General features: G+C 45.4%; 1 protein-coding gene across 7 annotated transcripts in view; it reads left to right on the top strand.

Moving 5' to 3' along the window:
- The window catches only part of LOC1274491 (protein hairless), a 31,291-nt gene that overhangs the window by 5,430 nt on the left and 2,280 nt on the right, over window positions 1-23,581 (top strand). For 6 of the 7 annotated variants that reach the window (XM_061642374.1, XM_061642372.1, XM_061642371.1 and 3 more), the window contains exons 3-5: window positions 406-2,477; window positions 20,151-20,297; window positions 20,400-23,489. In XM_061642374.1, coding sequence (XP_061498358.1) covers window positions 1,619-2,477; window positions 20,151-20,297; window positions 20,400-23,489 — 4,096 coding nt within the window. In that variant the 5' untranslated portion in view covers window positions 406-1,618. The remainder of the gene's footprint in view (window positions 1-405; window positions 2,478-20,150; window positions 20,298-20,399; window positions 23,490-23,581) is intronic. The other variant, XM_061642378.1, reaches the window with a different exon arrangement.

Here is a 23,581-nt window from a genome sequence, read left to right as displayed (position 1 = left end):
GAAATGTTAATCGATTTATCTAAACTATTAGCTTTTCCATTTGTCAATGGGCATTCGAATAAAAAATAAGTATACAAATATTTTACGTCGAGTTTTAAAATGCAAGTTATCATTAAACAAATATATTATTCACATGGGTGGTCAGAGCCGGGGAGAACGGTTGCCTCCTTTGTTAAAGTTTTAATTTTGTTTATTTCTTGACAATCACAACTGCATGGCCTTTCACGCGGCCGAAACAAAATATTAAAAGCTAAAACTGAAGGAATTTGCTTTACTTTGCTACCTATTTTATCATTAAAATTCATTTTGCAGTAATCTTTTTTATTGAACGTTGTTATGATTTTTTCTAAATATTCTCTTTCTCTATCCATCTTTTTCCCTCCTTCTCTCTCACACCGTACTTAGAAATCAGCACTCGACGTGCGGAAATCGTTCTACTGCATTGGTGTGTCGTGTAGACCGGCAGCAGCAGCATCCGTTGCACTGCAGTTGTACGACCTGGGGGCGAATGTTCATCTTGAGGTTGGAACTACATCCTGCCACACGCCAGACTGCATCCTCCCCACTCTTCCTCGCTGCCGGTTTACAGAGGGTGCTTATTAATTGCAATCGTTTCGGAATGTTCATGTCCACGGCTTGAACGTCACAGCAGTGCAAAAGACACTAGCATAAGGTGTTTCGTTTGGGGTTTGAATGAGTAGCAGCAGGCCACGCAAAAGAAGCACCATTAAGCAGCAGCAACGCATACACTTACACATTCCAGCGTTTCCTGGGACAACGACGAGTGTACAATCGAAAACGGCGACAAGCTTTGCGCTAAAGCAAAGGCAATTGACGGCATTGCATATCAGTGTGTGAATGATCCTAAAGCGAGGAGGATGGGTTTCGTCCTGATATGTGAGAAAGTGTACCGCTACACAGCTTGTATGTGTAAATGGTCAGAACAGGAGTAATCTATTCGAACGAGCACGTAGCCAACGATTCGTACAATACACAGACGGCCATTTATTTACCTTTTCAAGCGATTCCACCCGAGTGCCTGAAAATTGATGCGAATTATGGCCTAATGAACAAGAGTGAAGGAAATGCAGAGGACACAAAATTGAACTTGCACACCAACAGATAAGCACCATTAAATTTGACGTATATTATATTCCTGCTTCCCAAACAAAATGAAAAAGATTCGCTCATTTTTATAAAACTAGACCTGTAACTACTACTCGTGTGCGTGGGAAAGAGCACAACAACACCAACAAAGGGAGATAGAGAGAGAAATCCAAGACTACATGACACTGTCAAGGGCTGGCTAACGTAATTACGATCTCGATTGTTACTACTAGCTATCAGAAAAGGTTGCAGACCACACTGGCCATCGGTCAGGTTGGTAATAAAAGCTGAGTAGAAATGAAGACGAAATACAACGACAGCAGCGTATTGCTTTGCCTGTCCACCTTTATCCGTGCTCAGCGATTGCAATCTGGCATTCAGTGCATCCGGTGCATGTGCAATCAACCACCACGTACGGGTTCGGTGCTCTAGAAGCGACCAGTCAGTCGTGTGTCCTTCCGGTATCCGCCGGGGCCGCCGTGCGCGATTGTTGTGTGCCGTCAGTGACGCCATGTACGTTATCAACCCCTCGCCGGCATCGCAAGATCTACAACCGACCGCCAGCAGTTACGTTGCCGCGCGCCATTCCGAATCGATTGAACTCGGGCAGCAGCAGCAGCACAAAGAAATCCTCAGCCAAATATTGACAAAATGCAACGCCGACATGTCGGACCAGGTGGCCAATTTTAGCTGCCCTGATGAGAAGACTCCCCCGCGATCTGCTGCAGTACCGGTCAAGGAAGAGGCAAAATCTCCCGCGTCGTCGTCACCTGCTGCCACTCCGGCACCATCGTCATCACCGTGCTCTGAGGTCGGGAGCGGACACGGTGCAAAACCAACTCCGGCAGCGGCAGGTTCGTCACCGAAGGAAGCAAGCAGCACACCTGCTGCTGGCGAAGGAAAAACGGGGCGACGGACAGATGGCGAAATCCGGTCGCCACTTCCCACACTTAAGCGGAGCCCCTCGCTGGACGGATCACCCCTCTCAAGTGCAAGCTCTTCCAATGCAGCTTCCCTGTCGCCGTCGTCCTTGGACGGGCCAGCCAAATCCACTCCACCGAAGTCCGAGCCGATGGCCGAGCCGGTTCAATCGCTTGCGGTGGCATCGCCCGTCTCGTCCAACTTTTCCAGCGTGGTGCATCCGAAAGAGCGAGCACTTAAGTCGATCGCGGCAGCGGCCGCATCCAATGAACGGAATAATGCCACCAACGGCGGCAGCAGCAGCAGTACCAGCACTCCAGCAAAACCAGCCAGTAAAGCCGTCGGAGCGGTCAATGCTGGCGGAAGAGCCGTGCTGAATGGAACCGGCTCCTCCTCCGCTACTGCGACGGGCACGACGGCGCACGGTGGCAGGCTGCAGTTTTTCAAAGGTAAGTGACGACTTTTGCTGAGGGTTTCATTTTGGTCGGTAGTGTGTTACGCATTACACTACCTGACCATTCAATCAAAAACTGAAGACCAGATACCAGGAAAACTGGGTATGATTCCCGTTTTATGAAGACGTGTTAATCTCTTGCAAATTTCAACAAATCATTATACGACTGGCAGTATAAAGCTAAAAGCACACCGTCGGCTGATAACGGGTCCGATCCATCAGATTGTGATATGCGTCCTTCGATCCGGCCAGCCGTTAGTAAGAGGTGGCGGGGCATGGCTGGGGGCCGAAAAATGTTAAATCATTGATTGGCGATCGAGCAGCAGTTATCGCACCGAGCCCCGTCTTCTTCCACAAGGCTTCGCTTATCGCACGGTTGATTTGGGAGTTCTTTGGTCATCTAAAAATAGACTTCTTTTATTCGATTCTTCCGTTATCTATCATTCGCGCTGTACGCTGTACTTCCCTTGCGCCGTACCTTTTGTGAACTGGGTGCGGATTTCTACTTCCCTCCTACAGCTCTGATAGGAATCCATGGCTAGTGGATTGAAGTCCAGATATTTATGTGCCAGTTGTAAAAGTGACACATCATTCAAAAAGCTTAATAATGCCTTCTGTGTGGGGATTTCTGGCACAATCTAAATTAGTCACGGCTTATCTTAAAGGTTGTTAGTGTACCGACCCGTCGAATCCAACATTGCTGGTCCGTTTAAATTGAAGGTCTGTACTGTATTGGAAATTTTTTATTTATATACCGTCCGCTCCCGACTTTTGAAGTAGAAGGGGGGCGATACACTCAAATTTTCAGAGTGATCATGTATGCTGGATTAGTTAAATAAAACCTCGTACACATTTCTTCGTTGGAGTGGTTTTGGAGTGCCAAACAAAATGCCATTTTCATCTCTATGTTTGTGTTCGGGCCCAATTGGGCACTATCTTTGCAACGCATTTGCTTGCCGTTCGATGAGAGAGGAGGAGAAGGTACGTTTTGTGTGCGTCACGATTACGCGCGACCACACCTCCGGTCACCTCTCGATAAGGTCACCGCAACCATATGCCACACATGCAACTTCCAACCGCGTCCAGCTATTTTCGCCGCTGGAGGCTGGTTCGGGGGCGATAAGCAAGCTCGGACTGACGTTGTGGTGGTGGTTTGTATGGTGCGATTTCGACTCCATCGTTTCTTACGTTTCCAAACGTCTTGTCCCAGTCGCTTATCTCTTGACCGTTTTGGCTTTGGAAAAGACAGGAATACGCTGGTTTTCGGGGAGGAGGTGTGTGTGTGATTTTTTTTTACTTTTGCCGCGATGTTTGACGTTTCACTGAATGTTAAAAGAAGGTATATTAACAGAACGCATTTGGACGGTGTTTGTTTTCTTCTAGAATTCCGAGATCCGAGCGCCTAGACTAAAGTCCACTGACATGTCGTTGTAATCAACGCACAGCGCATGCTGTCGCGAAATCAGTAGGATTTACGGGTTGCGTTTAAAATGGTGATCGTCTAGCATTGACATCAGAACCTCTAGCAAGGCTCTGAAAAGCTGATGAATCGTTTGTGCGAACGCGTCATTTTCATACGCGTTGTGTACACATGAAACGTGAAACAGTCACGATCTATTGCGTTTGATGTGTAAAGTTAAGCAACTTTGACAACATGCTCTTAAACAATGCTATTCCAGCGTGCTGCATTGGGGTACTTTTCAATGTGACGTCTAGTGAGTATATTTCTTGGAAATTCCAATAACATTTCAATCCACCTCACAGCACAATCGCCGCAGCCACCGACGCTAGCCGACGTTTCTCGGTTCCATACGCCGCTTTAGCCATTTGAATCACTTAAGTGTGATCGCGTAGGTGGGGCTGAACACTGTGCACTTATTTCGTTCGCCAGACTCGTAATTTACACCGCTCTGGAATTAGTTCGTTTCGCTATCGTTCACTTCTTCTCTATCGTTGCGGTGTGGTGAGGGGTTAATTTAAGGAGAAAAGACAACTAATAGAATTAAATCAGTCACACAGGGCCGTGTGTCGTCCGTTTTGGAATGTAGTGTAGGGTATGTGTGTGTGTGTGTATGGTTGTAAACTCGCAAAAACAAGTTTTAAGGAAAGTAAAACTATAGTACAAACTCGGGGCTTGCATACGGATGCATCACACTAGATCCATATAAACAAATATGCAAAGATTACCCACTTTTAAAAGAAAATATATTTTTGTTGTTGTAAAACATGAACAATATCAAACTTGAATGCTTACCTAAAAAAAAAAAATAAAAAAAAGAACCGTTCCTCACCACACGCTCAAATATATCAAGAAAGGCTCGTGCTCGTTGACTTGTTCACAGAGCCGCCGGCACTGCTACCTTACATCGTACCATTCGCATCCCGGTATATACGGCTGGAAGTTGTTTGCGAAGCGTAACGGAAGTGATGGTAGAAAACATTGGAGGAGCCACGAGGGCGTGAAACAATGGCACATAAGTTAGGCGCGCAGGAGGGAGGCTTCCTGGCTGACGAGCAAGAACAATATACCATGGGAGAATATTAGTATGCGTGAGAGAATTAAAACGTGCGGCCGCGGTCAAGCATACGAATTTTGCCCCCTATTTCTCTCCTGGGTATCTGCCCGGCTGCGCCTCTTGGCTAGCGGGGCAAACCTCCGTGCAAACCGCCCAGGAGGGTTTGATTTTTACCCCTTAAGTTGGAAATCGACAAAGCTTGCCAGTAATATTCTCCACGTTCCTGTACGCTAGTGGTCGTGTGTTGAGTGAGGAAGCAAAGGATTGCTAGGGGAAGGCGTTAGGAAAGTAGAGACTGGTAGAAGAGACTCGAGATTCCCGAAAATAGAACATAAAACACACAATATCTGAGGTGTGTATAGGTGTGCTCCATTGGGAAGACAATAGAATTGAGGCTTTCCGGCACGAACACTATATGAGACAGGAATGATTTCAACCGTATTTTACATTGTTCTAAGCACCAGGAATGAAATAATAAGCATGTGTGTACCATTTCTTATGCATTGTATTACTATACATTAATGATTGATTGCTTTAATTGTCTCTGGTGCTAGATTTTGTAGAGTACATGGCAAATAAAACTATCTGGAAGTGCTATAATTCCTTTGCATACAGCACCACCGTTATCGGTATAACCCCCTCGACCGATGGGAGGAAAAGTCGTGCCGTTGTTCACGATCGAGCGTTTAGAGGATGAGTCGCTTTCAGCGCGCCGCCAGATTTTCCACCATTTCACACACGGTGACAGATGGTGAAAGTAACCGATTGGCTCTCGAAAGGAAAGCTTCCTCAGGTGTTTGCAAGAAATATACTGAAAGAAAAAAAAATCCTCTCCATTCCTAATTATGCAATTAAACGTCGTCGTGCAGCGTATTGGCGCGAAAGTGCGTCTAATCGTCGAGACGTGCGTCTCTTCTTTTCGCTATCTGCGCTTGACATTAGGCATGGATGCAGGAAAGTTTTTTGCAGCTTTTGGTGGGACCATTATGATAATTTAATTTTTAACAACATTATTAGCACGAATTGATGGCCACCACTTTGATGAGGATTGTTTTGTTGTGGCGCAATCTTTGTAGCGGCATTTTTCGTACATTTTTAGTGAATGTGTGTGGGAAAGCGACCCTAATGAGCACATGTCACAACTAGGAATATTATTCCTTTCGTTTAATTATGTACGTTTTACCTATTAGGGGTTTGAAAAATTATAATAGCGATAACAGAGTTTTGGCAACAGTATACATCGGAACAAGAAAGAATACAAAAAATATGTTGCACCGATATATCAGATTGTCAAAACTGTGCCAGTTGGTGGTACCTTTTCTCATAGCATTGTCTTGATGTTGCAAAATGTGATTATCCGCTAACTGGATGTGTTTTAACTGGAGTGTTTTTTTTAATTGGAGGTTCGCTAACTGGAGTGATTCTCAGTTAAAAAACACTTAAACGTCAAAACATGAAACATCCGGAATCTCATGAAGAGAAATTTGTTGCAAATGTGCATTTTTCACACAAAATTAGAGTCTTTTGCCTACGTTTACTATTGATTTATGCCATCACACGAATTACTATACTTTATCTTAAAATGAATGAAAAAAAAAAGTTTGGTATGTTTATTCCAGTCAAGTACTGTACTGTACATACAAAATATGAATACACTCATGACCTATGTCACCAGGATTCTCACATTTCGATCAACAATGTAATAAATTTTATGATAAATATATAGAAAAAGGGTTTTTGTAAAATTTGAATCGTTGCACCAGTGTTTAGGTAGTGGTCAGGAAAGGTCGGTTAAGCGTATGTTTTTATCCAACAGGTTGGTAGGAGTAAGTACGACCAACAGTATCATACCGACCCAAGTGATCTTTGCTCGAAATTGTTATTCCATATCTGCTCGATTAGTACTCGATACGCCTAAATTTTTGGATTTGTGTGTGATCAAGAGCGTTGAAAGGGTCAAGATTTGATGTGTTCGTAAATTAGAGTTTCTTCTATGGATGGACGACTCATTTTCCATTCATAACATTGATTTTTGATGAAAAACAAAAGCTAATTTTGTGTGCCGCTATATTGTAAAAAAAATCGGTATTATTTAAGTATAAAACGGCTACATGACCAACTTTAACGATAGGACTCACCATTTTTGAGCGAATCTAGAAGAAACCAACGAAAAAGCCGCAGCACAGTTGATTTTAAAGAAGTTTGTAAGGAAGTTTAAGGCTCCAGTTTAAGGGACTTTGCTTGAATTCCCGGTTATTCGTGCTCGAAAATGTAAATTGGGGAGCCTTGCTCTGATTAATTTGACAAATAAACTGTTTTTTTTAATTCAAAACACAACCATAGCACACATAATCACAGAAAGGTATAGTGCGATCGATCAATAATGTCCCCAGCCATAACTATCGGGCTTAACACCTGCGTTTTTAGTTCCTCCCTCTGTTATGTTTTCTTGTTGTTTAAAGTGTTTAAAAAGTGAAAAGCTCCTCAAGTCGATGCAAAGATGCAAACAACACCTCGCTGGGGGGGTCAGATTGTAAGAAACAAGGGCACAGGTTAGATAAAGAGCGAGAGAGACATGGAGAGAGGGACACAACGATGATGGTGACGATGACACCAACTAAAGCTAGGAAGCAAGTGGCTTTAACGAATAATGGGTGCACCTTTTTCTACTATTAAAGTTGAGCATAACTACCCTCGTTCCCTCCAAACCCTGTGCCCCGCCACACTCTACCATTGCGAAGGATAAGATAAACGCGATACGCGAAGCACAACCGATACAAAGAATGGCCAGAGAGAAAGAGAAAGAATGAAGGTGAGCGAGTGTGGCTCGTACGAAAAGAAATATGACCAGCCTTCTAAAGTAGGCTTTGCTGAACAGAAACATTCGTTGCTTGGGTTGGGTAGCGGGGGGAAAGGGAGGGGAGGGAAAAGGCTCTATACTATTGGGGAGCAATGTTTTGGTATGAAAGAGAGCGAAAGATGGAGAAAGGGATAGAGAGAAAGAGAGAGAGAGGAAGTTGCAAAGAGAAAAAGAGGGAGACACACAGAGCAGGCAAGGCGGTTGGGAGAAAGAGTTTGAGATGGATATTCAACTGATGACAGGCGCAAGATTAAGATGAAGATTGCTGGAATGGGGGTAGGAAAGTAAAGTGAGGAAATGCTTTGAGGAAAGAGTAGGTGAAAATAGAAGAGTGAGAGTGAGGGACGGGGGGGGGGGGGGGGCGAAATTGGGCTCGTGCTACATTCCACTTCCACCCTACGCCACCACCACCAACACTGCCACCTTTTGCTCGATCGCTCCTTCTCATCTTGGCGGCGATCGTACTGCTCGCGCTCCTTTCGTACACTTGCTTTATATGGGGACTGGGGGCTGAATATGTGTGTGTGTGAGTTTTCTTAATTTATTTGCCCGTCCACTCTACGCGATGTTTCTCCTCGGGTTTGTTACCTTCTTGGATTTGAAACGATCACCAACAGAGAAAGATGTCGAACACAGCGGGATGGAACGAGAAGGAAGATGTGTGGCACGCGCTGCATGACACACAGAGAGACTCGAGCACCCGGATCCAGCGATCTTGCGAACAAATACAAGAGCCGGTGGTGGTCGTGGCTCGTGCCAAAGCCAAAGATCGCGGAACCTGGAGAGCACTCCTCCTTCCTTCATCGGTTGCTTCCTCCTCCTTTCGCCTGCGCCTGGTGGTGAACCAAAGATCGTAAGATGGGAAATGCAAAAGGACCGGAGTCGGCGGTCGCTGCTGGCTTTGCTACTACTTTTCTCTCGCCGGTAACGTTTTTTTTCTCGTTTCTCTACCTTCTGCTTCCCTGCTATGAGTATGGTTTTCTTTTACCTTTTGCCTTTGCTTTGTGCGAAGGCTCCAAATAGTGCTCGACGCAATGACACGTCTGTCGCTGGCCTGGTGGTTGGGCGACTCCCAGCTTTTCAAGCCGTTCGGGCTACGGTTTCGCGTTGCTGCGCTCATCTCCTTGCGATCTCACCTTGCGAATAATAGTGCGCGAAGAAGCAAAACAAAACACCCTTTCCCAACAAGGCATTTATGCGCCCCATTTTTCTGGCATTTAATCGTACAGAAACGTTTTGCAAAGAAAGTAACAGTCGCGATGGTGGTAAGTGCTTTTGGAAGTTGTGGTAGGGTTCTGACAAACTACTATCGCATACTGTTTGTAGAGCCTCTTTGTGTTGTGTGGTTTGGTGGTAAAAATAAGGCAATGAAATTGTAAGAGATAACATGATAAAGATCTATAAACCATTCGTGTGAATGGTGTTCGTTGAAGGCAAGGAGATAGAGATACGATTAAGCACCCCATCCCACCACCTCAGTGATGTGTTTGGAGTGATTTGGCATTTTACAGGATTTACACACCACTAATAGAAGCTTAATGTAATGTAAAATGTTATTGCAGATGGATTAAGAAGCCGAACGGAATAATCAATATTTTTAGAATTCGAGCAAATTCCCTTAATCTGGAGCCTTAAACTTCCCTTAAACTGCATCAGTTTAAGGAGTTCAGAAAAATCTTTTAAGATCAACTGTGATGCGGCTTTTTCGTTACTTTCTTCTAGATTCGCTCGGAAATTATGTTTCCTATCGTTACAGTTGGTCATGTACCCATTTTATACTTAAATAATATCTATTTTTTATAGAATAACGTCACACAAAATTAGCTTTTGTTTTTCATTTAACAAAACCAGAGCTATGAATGAAAAATGAGCTCGACGGCATCGTCCATCGATAGAGGAACGTCTAATTTACGAACACACCAAATCTTGGCGCTTTCAACACACTTGATCACACACAAATCCACAATTTCAAGCGTATTGAGTACTAATCGAGCAGATATGTGAAAACAGTTTCGAGCAAATGTCACTTGGGTTGTGAATCTTTGTAGGAATGGGAAAAAAACTGAAGATTTTGCTGAATGATCTGAATAATATTACGAAGCACAATTAATAAATTTTCTAAATTTCACTATAATACAAAATAAGTTTTTTTGCGCGCTTTGTAAGCACGCGCTCTCGTGTATTTTTCCAATCGGTCTGAGCGGAGTAAGGGAAAACATAAATTGACCAAGACCGAGACTGTTTGGGGCGCTCTGCTCTGCGGGTCCAACAGGTGTGTGTGTGTGTGTGTGCTAAGGCAATAAAAGAGATGCCAAAGAAGTGCTTTAAAACGGGGCACGTACGATCACGCTAGGCAGGCATGAAGGGTCGGCATACAAAGAAGAAAAGAAAGATAACTTTACAACAACAGCCGCCACTACTGCCGGCCGTAGTCATGGTTGTTGGGCGGCGGTAAACGCTCCACAGCCGCGCGTTGTACACTGTAGTAGCGAAATGAAGAAAAAATAGTTGCTGCAAGCTTGGCAGGGGCTCCTTTAAAATTGGTTTCAGCAAAGTTAACAACAACAACAACAACGACAATAACAACAACAGCAGCAACAGCAAAAAAGCTCCCCTCGGCTCTCGCGCGCGGGATGGAAATCTGAGTGAAACAGAAGGCAACGACGATAGTTAAGATTACCGTCAGTAAGGGCCGATGAGGAAGGATGAGGGATAGGGCGGGGGTGGGGTGTGTGATAGTGCTAGAGAGGGGGAATGACAGCAGCAGCAACACCCAACAGCAGTCAGTCAGCCACAGCAAAAACACAAGACACACACACACACACAGAAACAAAAACAAAAAAAACAACCATGATTGGGGCACGAGCGCAAAATGTTTCGGTTCGTAGAACACACTTGTCTCGGGCGTGTGCGCGCGCCAACTTGGAGAAAACTGTCCGACCCTTCCCTGTTTTGCCGCCGTTTGGGGGAGTAGCGAGGTCTCTGTGTTGCGTGTTCAAATGTTTTCTTCATTCACCTTTCTCCTGTTTTCTTTTGTTACTTCTCACCCTCCTAACGCTGTGTTTGTGAGAACGGTGAAATACTACTATTCGGTGGTAAGGAAATCGGGCTTGATTAGGAAGTTTTCCTTTGGGAAGCATAACATCGAATGTAAGAATGTGCAAAAATATGTTGGCGATGTTTATGTTCTATGCTTGTATCTTGATAATAACGCAGATGGCACTCGAGGAACGGCTCGCTGTAAATAAATAATTAGGCTATATGCTCACTAGAGCTATCGAACACGTGCTGTGCTGAGCTTGGTTCTGGTTTGTTTGTATCAGGGCAAACACTTGCTCTACTACGTTTATTGTTTGCATAGGAACATGTTTTTGTTAAACAGTGCACCGGTTTCACTTAACTCCCCGCGATCGGATTTTTTATAAAGGAAATTATTTGTTTAAATGAAGGTTTGATTGTTGTTGATCGAGCTCTGCTCGAACTGATGCCCACAGTGACGCTGTTATTTGTTCACATTACATGTTTGAAACCTCAGTTATGTTTCATGTTTTCAACTTTCATCAAAACAATGCGAGTAATAAACGAAAAAGGGCGATCATTTGTCCATTGGCACTTACTTGCGGAAGACGCCGTGTCCCTACAGGACTGGGGGTTGGTCATTAAAGGCGACAATAGTATAGTAAGGAAAACATTTGTAACGCTTTTTCGAAACAACAATGTATCATTCTCTCCGTCTCAAGATCTTCGTTGTTGCTGACTTGGGGCTGTGAAACTTTGTACGTGTTTCTTGGTAGGGGAAAGCAGGGCAAAATGGGCTTGTTAAGCAGTTTACTGAATATTCCTTTGAATATACCACAAAACACAATTATTCTTACATTATTGTAAGCCTACGCCATTTATCTATGGATTAAAATTGCCACCTAGAATGAAAATCATTTAAAAACATGAAAAAACTGTAAAATAAATGTTAAATGTAAACAAATTGTGAAACGTCAAAACACTGGGGCAATATGGGCCACAACAACTGCGCCTTAGGTAATGGTCTATGCTTTTGCGCACGTTTCGTGAAATGCATTTTCGTCCTATCTTTTGTTTTGCTGTTCAGGAAAGCCGTTAAAATTGTTCTAAAAATATATTATCAAAATTAAAACCGTTTTTACACGTTCTAATCCACAAAATCGAATCTTTTGAAGCTGGGTCTGTTATCATTATTGAAGCGACAAATCGAAGCGCCCCAAGAGCCGTATGTCAAAAGCATCTGCCCATTTAGCCCCACGTGAAGCATTTTTGTATTTTATGTCATATAAGTAAATATACGCATTCAACTGCCTTGCTTTCTTCGGACAACTTGTATAGAAATATCATATCTTTGAAAATATATCATGTAAAACTTCCACCCATCCCTGTGACACTGGTTTAAGCTTATTTTCGAAGTGGCAAAAATTACATCAATATGCTACTAAATCTTATTTAACATTTTTCTTGGTTATTTGTTATGTAAGGGTTATGAAACTTACATGGTGTTCACAGAACACTCTAATGAATACATTTTGAGCATTGGATTGTATCTTTGTAGTGAAATAATGCATAAATAGAGGGTGCCCATTTTGCCCCACATGCCCATTTTGCCCCGCTTTTCCTACGTTGAAATCGTTCTCAGAAGTTGAGAATAACAAAAACCATATAGCAGTCTGGTGCAGGTGACGTGGTGGCAATCATGGCGTTGTTGCTAGTTTTTTTTGCTGACTCTTGTACAGTGGAGGACTGCCCCAACATATTCGCGATTGAAACACTGTAAGTGTCCGCACGCCTTATGCTTCAATTCAGTGCAAACTACAGCAAACAAACTATGCTGCACCTGTTTCTTGCTCGAGGATCATGTAACTGAAGGTTAGTTTGAAGTTTCTTTATGATGGTTATGGTTTCCTTCATTCGTACAATATGAAATGGAAACATTCGTTGTTTAAGCTATTGTTAATGTGTCTGCGCAATGTATGCGCTGCTAGATGCTGACTATTGGAAGGTGCTATACGACGTATTGCAATTTGCACATTAATCTCTGTTTCCACACCGCACGTACACCGCTAAATAGCACCTTGAAAGGGGAACATTTTTTATTTTATGTTTTTTTTTTTTCAAAAAATGGTTTGGTTTCTTTTCTCTTCTCTTTTGGGGCACAAGACAGCAAACAAAAAACAACACGCGAAAGAGAACTAGATTTGAACAAGGGAGGAAGAGCGAAAAAAATATGGAGGAAAAAAGGTGCTTGGCCATCTGCCGCATATTTGGTGTTTTTGTCGTGTGCCGCGTAGGGAAATGTACGAAGCAGAGATATTGGAGGGATCATTTGTGGAGCGTGCGTGCGTGTATGTGTGTGTGGTTGAGCGAGAGAGATAGAAGGAGCCAGCGAGCGAGAGAGGAAGAGCGTGAAAGATGTTGAAGAAAACAAACCCTCACCCTCCGGAACGAACATACTACCCACACACACACACACACACACACACACACACATCACACTCAGAGCACAAGGGCCAAGTGTTGTGCTGTAGCTTGTGAAAGGGAAGGCAACAAACCTAGACCATGCTCGACCAAAAAGGGGTGCACGAAAAGGACACATGCAATGCTTCAGCACGAAAACAGACGCGCCGGTACCGGAAATGCCGGGGAAAACGTTCTGAAAAGGGCTTCCAGAATGTGTTGGTGCAGTGGTCGGAGGAAGGGCCGGCCGGTGAAATGGGACGGCTGGACGGCGGGGTCGGTGCGAACGACGCGTCGGTTTTGGTTCTGCTTCTTTTTTTCCATCCGGTATCGAAGAGAACATACACCCGTTTCCTCTTCGCTCACAGTAGGCGCGCGCGCTGATATTTGATGGATATATGCAAGCGAGCGTGTATGTGTGAGTGTGTGTGTGTGTGCGTAAATGCAGTAATGGTAGTGCTGTTTTGTAGGGTGCGGTGCGGCACGTTTGCTGGTGGGAAATACGTTGGGAAATTGGGGCGAAAGCGAGACAGAAGAACATGCACCCGCTTGTAGGCGATCATCGGTGTGAGCGGGAAGGAACGAACGAAACACAATGATGGTACGGTGCAGCGGAATTGGGTGCATTTTGTATGTGTGTGAGTGTGTGTGAGTGTGTAGCAAGCATGCATAAAGTTAGGCAGCGCATTATTTTAACAACTATGATTAAAATATTATTTAGGAGAATAAAATCGCGATCGTCTCCGCCTCAGAATGGTCTAGTGTGGGGTTAAGAAATTGGTTTGGGTGGCAAACACGCCCTTTGGTGTTGTGTACAACGCACGGGATAGTCTGCAGAATGTTGGTTTATGCAAACTGCTACGGGGAGTAATCTATTAGCGTTTTAGCGTCTGGTTCTCAAACAAGAGGAATAGAAATGTGTACCAACCGCTACCGTCAAAAAGACAGGTCGTGGTCGAACATTCCGACAGCGCATGCATGCTGAATAGTGGTAACAGAGCAAGATAAAAAGAGAGAAAGAGAAAAAGAGAGAGAGAGAGAGAGAGAGAGAGAGAGATAGAGAGAGAGAAAGAAGAAAGAAAGAAAGAGAAAGGAAAATGCAGATGTCAGCTAAAACGAATGAGATGACTTACTGTGTTTGTGCAGCGAAGCTGGACGAGGGGTGCCGTTTGTGGGAGCAATCGGAGGGTGTGGGTGTGTGTCGTAATGATTGTGACACGCGCGCGCGTTTGGTGTTTGCACTAAAGGTTTTACCCTTCCCCTATCCCCCCTACCCGCTGCTTGTCCGAGGGAAATGAACGGGTGGAAACGAACAGAGCACGTATATAAAATGAATATGACATATGTGTGTGTGTGTGTGTTTGTGTGTGCGAGTAGTAAGCGTGTGTAATCAATGCTCTGTGCGCGTGGTCACACACAGGAGGAGGGTTATGCTGCTTTCAGAGGCGCTGTGTTTGAATGGACGGAGAACGGAAAAGGGGTGACCGGGGTTCGTAAAAGGCACTAGACCGGTAAGGGCACACTGCTGCTATATGCTGCTCCGTGGAACGTGCCTATGCAAGGGAACACGCGTACCCAGTACCATTTGGCCGGTGGTACTACACTACTTAAGCGGTGGTAATAGAGAGAAAGCGGAACAGATTTTCCTTGGTGCGCGAAAGAGACGACGAAACGCAAAGAGTGCGCCCCTGCTGGCGTTGGTTGGGGCGGCGGCAGTGAGGGAAAGTAAACTTATTGTTGATGTTTTCATTACCTACGCCTTGCTTTTTACAAGGGACGCGTGCTCGCTTTATTGTCTTGTTCATCCCCATCCATCCATCTACACTAGCGGCGCTCTCTCTTTCTCTTTCTATCACTCTCTCTCTCTCTGCGGTAGTAGGCTCATTTTCTATGCCTATTTGTCACTCTACTGTTTTGTTGGTCGTAGTTTTTAGGATGTGTCTCTTCACGCCAGCCGTCGAGGCTGGGTGGATGTTTTCTGTGCCATAGCTCCTCAAAAATATCCTCCTCTTCAGGATTATGCAACCAACGATCATATGATCACATTTTTTTATATCGTAACGTTATACCGAGCTTGTAACTTGGTGCAGTCGGATTAAGTCCATTGCTACGCGTGGCGACGATCCTGTTGGGAGTTGATTCTTTACGACCTTGTAGATGCATCGATCGAATCAACCATCCATACTTATGACGTCTATATCTTTCCTTTGGTAATTCATACAGGTGAATGTAGTAGTAGAGTGCTTTTATTGCTGTCCTAGCTGCATCTGTCAACCTGTTGGCGGCAGTGATTTATCTAATGTTTGCCACTAATTGTTTCTAATAATGTTTTTTAACAAGGCGGCATAGTTGTATATTGGCACATGTAGAATAACACCCCTACCTGGATTTGTTAATTTTTTGTTTATTATCTCAATGTGTTGCGCAAAAACAGGAATGACTTCGTACAAAACAATGCAAACACATAATTTAAAAAAAAACGATCATGCTGTATGCCGGCAAAAGATGGCAAAAATTAAAGATATATTATCAAGTCCCTTTTCAAGATGAAGATCCTGTACGTTTCGAAAAGCGAATAATACATCAAACGGACAAATATTGCGCACGTTACTGTGCTTGCTTATGCTTATGCGTGGCGGGATTAAATCTAATGCTACCGCACACAGCCCGAAAGATTCCATTCACCAACAGTCCATACGAAACGGTACGAAAGGAGAGAGGAAGGAATATACGTGCTTCATGGGTGCGGCGTGGGGTGTGAGGAGGGGCAGGGGTTACTGCTATGGTAACGGCGTCGCCGTAGTGTATATGTGTGTGCTGGTGGGGAGGTTGGTAGTAAAATCGCACCCGTGCCTCTTTGAGAATGTATAATGTAGGAACGCTTTCAGCCCATTTGCCGTTTCCTTTCGCGCTGCAGCTAAAGTTGCTTATGTTGCTCTTCTCGCGACCGCAAAAGGGCACGTGCGCGCAACTAAAGGCGTTTAGGCACGAGCCACCACCGTTCGCCTGCATATGTGTGTGCTCGCGCGCGCCCCGCACGATAAAGCCGCGCGGGAAGAAGGGAGATGTGTGAATGGGTGCGAGCAGTACCGGCATGGAGAGGAGAGAGAGAAAGCGGAATCGGTCTAACAAACCCAAACAGCGCGGGACAGCAGCAGGCAGGGGCAGCAGCAACGGCGGCAACACACACGTTCGTTCAAAAGCCATCCCCGTCCTTCCCCTGCGCAGTGCAACGATGTACGGCAAACGATCTCTTCGCGCGCGCGTAGGCTGGTGGCCGGCTTTTAGGCGAATGCTCTGGTTATGCTTTGTCTCGGTCTGTCACCCGGGCGTGGAGCGGTGCTTTCTTCTTTTACCTTTCTGTCTGTCCTGCGCTACTGTCAACAGCGCACACCATCCATTCCACACAGGGCGAGATGGCTCGATCGCGTCGCTGAGATGACGATTGACGATAATGACGGTGATGATGATGATGATGACGGCAAACAAGCAGATGCTGGCTGGTGTTCAGCTGTGGTGCGCTGCCATGCAGACAGTTAAAGCTTTATCCTGTGCCTACTTTTACAGCAAAGTAAGCAGGCAAACATCTCTAACCTCGCACCACTTTTCAGCTCACAAACAGTTTTTTTTTTTGTTGTGGCAATGCGTAATGTTTTTGTTGGCAAATTATGAGTGGTGCATGGTAGTAGCATTTATAAATTGATTAATGCGATTTGCTCACCCACGATCTGGTGTTAATTGGTCAGCATTTTCAATCAAATGTATCCTTAGTAATTAGCATAAAAGCAACTAGCGCTGGCTTTAAGGCATTCACCGTCGTCTCCCGGTTTAAGCAATACTCAATGCGTGCGGTTACGGATTTATGGGGATTCCTCATTTTACAATTTTTCTGATTTGACTGATGATTTGATGTCAAGTGCTAAATGAATAGAGTTTTTTGTATTTTAAAAATAGTTATAATTCCTGCCTAATAAAAGTATCAGATTGCGATCTTTACAAGCTTTTTACTGTGATTATTACCCAGTAAAATTTTCTTATCAACTAACGCTACGGTAGAATAGGTAACCTTCTAGTTTTTTAATGTAATAGTGAAGTGCCGAAGAAAATGTATAGGTAAAGGTATTAGAAATCTCGTTGAATTTGCGCATCATCACTAATATAGAGATTCCTTTTTGATATATGACCGATCTAGCGCGGTAAGATTTAGCTTAAATTTAACAAATCAGCAATGTCAACCTCTTGCACTAAAAGCATTCCTATGATGCTTAATAACGGTTCCCAATACAACGTTGTTTACGATAGTCAAGTTAATCAGTAACACTACGAGTAAAGGACACGCAAAACAACACATCCTAAACCTGTTCCTATCATATCATTCCATAATTCGATAACTCGATAGAACAACATTGTCTATTGCTTGTAGTGTTGATTGAAAGTGAACATACAGTCGACCCTCTATCCTACATCGTTTCATTCAAGAATTAATCCAACCGACTACAAATGGTTGAAGAAGAAAAACAATCTAGTAGCCTGAAGGCACTCATTCATTGATCGTATTATTCGCCATAAAGCTGTAGAAACATCGACAAAGTTAAATGAGCATTCATGAAAGAAAAAGTAAACGAGCGCGCTGAAGCCTCCTCCGCACGGGAAGATCTGTAACATTCCCATTAATCGGGAGAGAAATTCGTTGGCTGGTGTTAACCCAATCAAACGCTTCCCCGAAACGCTCGAACCCGAACGGTGCTGCTGGGGGCCATTTTGGGTGTGGGCAGATGATGATGATGATGATGACGACGACTACGACGACGAGGACGACTTACGACGATGGCGATGATTATATGATTTGATCATCTCACTTCTTTCCACCGTTTAAAGCAGGCGTATATCTTGATCGCGGGTGTCTCTCCAATGTTGGCAAGTGCCTTTTTATACTCCTACGATTGATCAACGGTACTGGACGAGAAGTTCTGGCCTGCATGGAGAAGAACCGTATGGTGGTGGACTGCCTTCTTTCAATCCGTATCAACTAACCGGAAGAGTGTCTCCCACGAATTGTGTGGCCACAGTGTAGACTGTGTGTGTGTGCGTGTGTCTGTTCTTCATTCTCTTCCACGTGATTTCTCTAATTTGAAGTTTTTTTTGGGCGTAATAAAACGCATTAGTGGACGAGATAATGCGAAGCTTGTTCCTTAATCGAGTGGAATGGATTTAAATGAATCCGATGTGAATTGCGCCTGGCTTTCCCACACTATGGTTGTAAAATATTGCCACTAGCTAAGTCATATATTCTGCAGTGAGGCTCAAATGATGAACATATCCGTATGGATCAGTGTACAATTTCCCAACAACCGAGTCGTGGTTTGTCTTCGTTCGTTATTATATCATGATACTGTAAGCTTTACTTAAATAAGCTTACGGACTGTTGCACGAACTTTATGCTATGCAACTAAAAGAAAAGTACATTAGTTTCTTGGAAAGCTTGGAAAATTGGCTTCTATCGCATTTGTGTCATCCATAAGCAAACTGACTTAGGGCGACCAGTTAGTTGACAGACCCTAAAGGCTTGCGTAGTCTGCGAGGAAAGTAATGCGATGCAATCAACAGACGTCGCTTCGGCACTCATCGGGGCGCAACTGTAGTGGAAAGCAGTAGTAGCAGCAGCAGCAACACCGCCTTTTTACTTGGGCTAATTTTCTGTCATCTCTTATTTTCAGCGCCACAGCACACTGTCCCGTTAAAATATCTCTTCTTTCGCTAAACAATCGGCCAAACCCACTCCACGGTCTATTATTGTGCTACATTACCGAGCTTGTATGTGTACTGCAGCAGCGAGCCAGTACTCAACATAATGCTGCATAAAAATAGAGGGCGTGAGGGAGATACGTTGGGTTAGGCTTATTTTTCAGATGTCGTATTGGAGATTGTTACATTCAGTTTGCGCTTGCTCGGGAATAAGGTGTTTTTTTTTTGGTTAGATCTATGATCAAAATGGTTTCTTTTTGTGGAGTTTTGATTTCTCTCTACCTTCTCTGCACCCGCCATTGTTTCGCTTGGCGAATGAGCGATAGAAAGGACAAAAAGCTTCTTAATAGAGTGAGTAATGTTGAGGAAAAGCCATTGCTAGTTCTTGCTGGTGAAATCATAGTAAATCGTTTGCGTGCAGCACAGCCACACACACTCAAATACGGGCATAGTACGGGGCTGAAAAACAATAACACATGATCGCGCCGTTTGCGCTTGAGGGCGGAAAAACAATAGAAAAAGGCGATACACACTCTAAAAGCGACACAACAAGTGCTTAGGAGGTGAAATATGCTTGTTGTTTTTTCCTCTCCTCAAACTAACAAACCACCTTCACGTCACGGCTGAAAATGAACGGAACGTGCAGCTTCTTTTGTTCCACGGGAAAGCACATTCCTTAAGTAGATGCTTTCGCTCTGTACTTTGCCGGTTTCGGTTCGCTGCCGCATGATCGCGTGATGGGTGAATGTTACAGATCAAGTGTGATACGGTTTGCGTACGCGTACGCGTACTAGTTCGCGATCGAGCGATTGTTGAAACTTCTTTTTTACTTACTGTGGCCCAAACGTATGTACACACATCCGACTGGCACATTAAATTGCATTAACAAGGATCTCCAACGCATTGCTCTAAAGTAAACATATGGTAACTAGCGGTTACTCATGTGCTTTATAAATTTCTTTGTGGTAGGAAAGTGGTGAAAACAATTCAATATTGAACTTAACAGTCGCGCGACTTAACAATGTTATGGTTTTTGGTATGTTATTCATTTTGGAATCTCTTTTTACAGACGGAAAATTCATCCTGGAACTTGCCCGTGCACGAGAGGGTGAAAAAACCAGCTGGATTTCGGTTCCGCGTAAAACCTATTGGCCACCGACCGTTTCCTCTACCAGTGCCAACTTTCATAAGCATGAAAGTTCTACTTCACTCAGCTGTAAGTATTGATAATACTATTCATACTAGAAGCAATTTAACAACCAATGTAACATAATTTTAACAACAAATATAACATTCTTTTAATATCCTTCTCTTGCAGTTTCAGATGACAACAGCTCCATCCAGTCTTCGCCCTGGCAGCGGGATCATTGCTGGAAGCAGGCGAATCCTCGTCCGAACATTTCGAAGGAGCTTTCGCTTTACTACTTTCGCCCGCTAAAAGCACGTGGTCATCTAACGCACGATCGCCGGTCATGGTGTCGGCGTAAACGACGCCGTCCTTACGACTCCCATCTTCCACTGGAAATTAAATCAAAGCCTCAAGCGCAAAAAACAACAACAGTGGAAAATGGAAATGCCAAGAAGGATGATTCCGATCACAAGGAGGCACAATCGGCAACTGGGCAAGAAGATGGTGAAACCACCGAGAATCTTCGGGATAAGTGCAATGGCACTACACCGATGGACACATCTGAGAAGACAACGGCAGCGGGTGAAAACAATGTAAAGAAGCGGAAAGGCACAAAGCAGGATGGGCCCATGGTGGAGGATGATGATCACAAGCAAAGCAATGGTCATCATCCACCAGCAAACGGGGGCACACATTATAGACCTCCCCGTTGCAAGCGTCCCGAGGGAAAGGATCTAGCTTCAATCATTAAAACACTGGTCGAGCACCAGCAAACAAAGTCCATCAACGCCCCGGGAGCTTCTGCTGGAGCAGGTACCGCAATTGGCCCGTTTCGTCTCGGAACAATACCAGAACGGGGGAACAGTACTAGCTCGACAAGTTTTCGCAGCTCTGTGTTTGCCAGTTCGGCCGCTTCGCAGCATGTTTCTCCACGCAAAAGAATCTTGCGGGAGCTGGAGAAGGTTTCACTGGACGATGCTGGTAGCAGTGGCACGAGCAGCACCAAAAGATCTCGTCCGAAGGCAGGGTCTGCTGCAGGTACGCCTGTCATTGTGACGGCAACAACTGCAACGCCCCTGACGACACTGACCACGAATGGTACGGGAAGTCCGCTGAATGGTGGCGCCAGCAGTGGCAGTAATAGCAGCAGCAACAGCAGCAGTAGTAACAGCAAAACAAACGGACACCTTAACGGTTCTGGATCTATTGCTAACGGTACAACCGGGGCCGGTGGAAAACAGCCAATTAATGGAGCTGGAAGTGGCATATCTCCTGTAACGAATCCTGCTCCTCCAGTTCCGGCTCCTGTATCAAGACCATTTAGCAGTTATAGCATAACGTCACTGCTGGGGCACAACACAAGCAGTAGCGGTGAAACATCGTCCTCTGCGAACTTCTCCCCCTCTGATGCGATGCAACGCAAAACGGACGTATCGGTGGCGTCGGTCACATCAACAGCTAGTCATCATCTCTATCACCATCCGCAGCATCCACTGTCACCACACCACCAGTATCAGGGATCACTGTACTTGGGGAAGGAACCGTTAGCCGTTGGCTCCAAATCTCCGATAATGGCGGAATCCATCAATCACGCACATTATCAGGGCCAGCTTGGATCTACTCGGTACGGATATGGCGCCAAGAAACGGTCCCCTAGCTACGGTGGAGGGAGTGGCACTGCAGCATCTCCTGGGGCTACCTCCGGAGGGAGCAGCGTAGACCCGTGTGCTAATACGATCCGTTCCCCAGACCTAAGTCCTAGTCCTGAGCATCATCATCATCAGCAGCCGCAGCATCAGCATCAGCACCAACAGCAACAGCAGTCGCATACATCTGCGCAACATTCACATCATGGGCTTCATCATACGCCGGGTTCTGCTTCATCAGGCGGATTTTCACGCTACCGACAGCACCCGTACGGTGGCAGCCCAAGTAGCTACTCGTCTGCACCTTCGTCTTCCCGTTTTTCCCCTTCACCGAGTACGAACGATTCAGCGACCACACCACCATATTCTGGATCTGGTGCAGCAACGGGAGGTGCACGATCGGCAATTTCCTACCGGCCTGGTTACCAGCTTGGTGGAAGCAGCAGTCAAGGACATTCCCCTCCTACCAGCAATGGGTCACCGCAGCATTATTCTCGCGCGTCACCATTAAACTTTGGCCGTGGAACTCAACTGTCACCTCCGCCACCATTGGGATCGCAGCATCATAATCGTACTGCCGGTACGTCCTCATCGCCCCGTGCATCTCCAAGTAGTGGTGGCGGTGGCGTAACAACGAGCCACGCTTCCACACCAACGTCTGCCATGGCCTCGCTTACGACTGGCACGTCGCCAGGCTCTACCATACGAACGGTTCCGAAAAAGACGGCCGCCTTACGACAGCCCTTTTCCGGTGGGCATTCACCTTCTTCCTCCTCACCATCGCGCGAGCGTTCCAACTCGAACGCTTCCAGCTCTTCACACAAAAAAGATCTCCACCCAGAAGGGTCGGACTCGGTTGATGGGGCTCCTTTAAACCACTACGGCACAACGCCCTCCTCGCCCGCCGGAGTAATAAGACCGAACACGGTAATCGCATCGCCAACAGCGCACCATCCTGTGCCGAATGCTTTCTACCCCCTGTATCAAGCCGCTCAGTTGGGCGCGCCCTCCTCATCTTCTTTGATGAATGCTGCAGCCGTAGCCGCTGCTACATCTTCCGTTCCATTCCATCCCGCGACACTTACGTACTACCAGCAAATGTACACTGCGGCCACAATGGCTGCATATCGCACGCCGCTTTGGATGCACTACCCAGGGCTACCGGGGGTGGCACCGCACGGTCCACCGCACGGTCCACCGCACATGATACAACCGCATCATCAAGCCCCGCCACCTTCATCCGTCGCGCCAAACATCTCCTCAGCTGATCGACGTCTTATTGATCGGAGTCCACCTACTCCACCACCACCGCCACCACAGCCCACATCTGGATCGTCAATCACGGATCCTGCAGAATCGCAACGACTACAACATTCCATCCTAGCCACACCTAGCTCAACAGCAGCCCTCAACTATAGCGTCACGGCGCTTTCCTCATCCTCGCGCGATATCATCAACGGTGGTAGTGCGTTTACGTCACCGAGTGGATCGAGTTGGCCTACAGATGCTGTCGGATATCAACATCATCCCGACCATTCCGCTCGTTCGACTGCTGCAGTATCGGGGATAGCGTCGGCAACCGCCAAAGATGAGACCAGCAATGGTGAGTGCAATGAAGGACTGCGATCATCATGTAAGATTAAGAAATTACTAACATCTTTACATACTTCCTTATCAATTCCCAAATCGAATGCGTCTGAGGAGTTTTGTGGTGTTTTGTTTTTA

Source organism: Anopheles gambiae, chromosome 2, assembly GCF_943734735.2.
Source record: "Anopheles gambiae chromosome 2, idAnoGambNW_F1_1, whole genome shotgun sequence".
In the NCBI taxonomy this organism is placed as follows: Eukaryota; Metazoa; Arthropoda; class Insecta; order Diptera; family Culicidae; genus Anopheles; species Anopheles gambiae.
The sequence above is the reverse complement of the archived record's forward strand: the minus strand, read 5'-3'. Positions and strand labels throughout refer to the sequence as shown.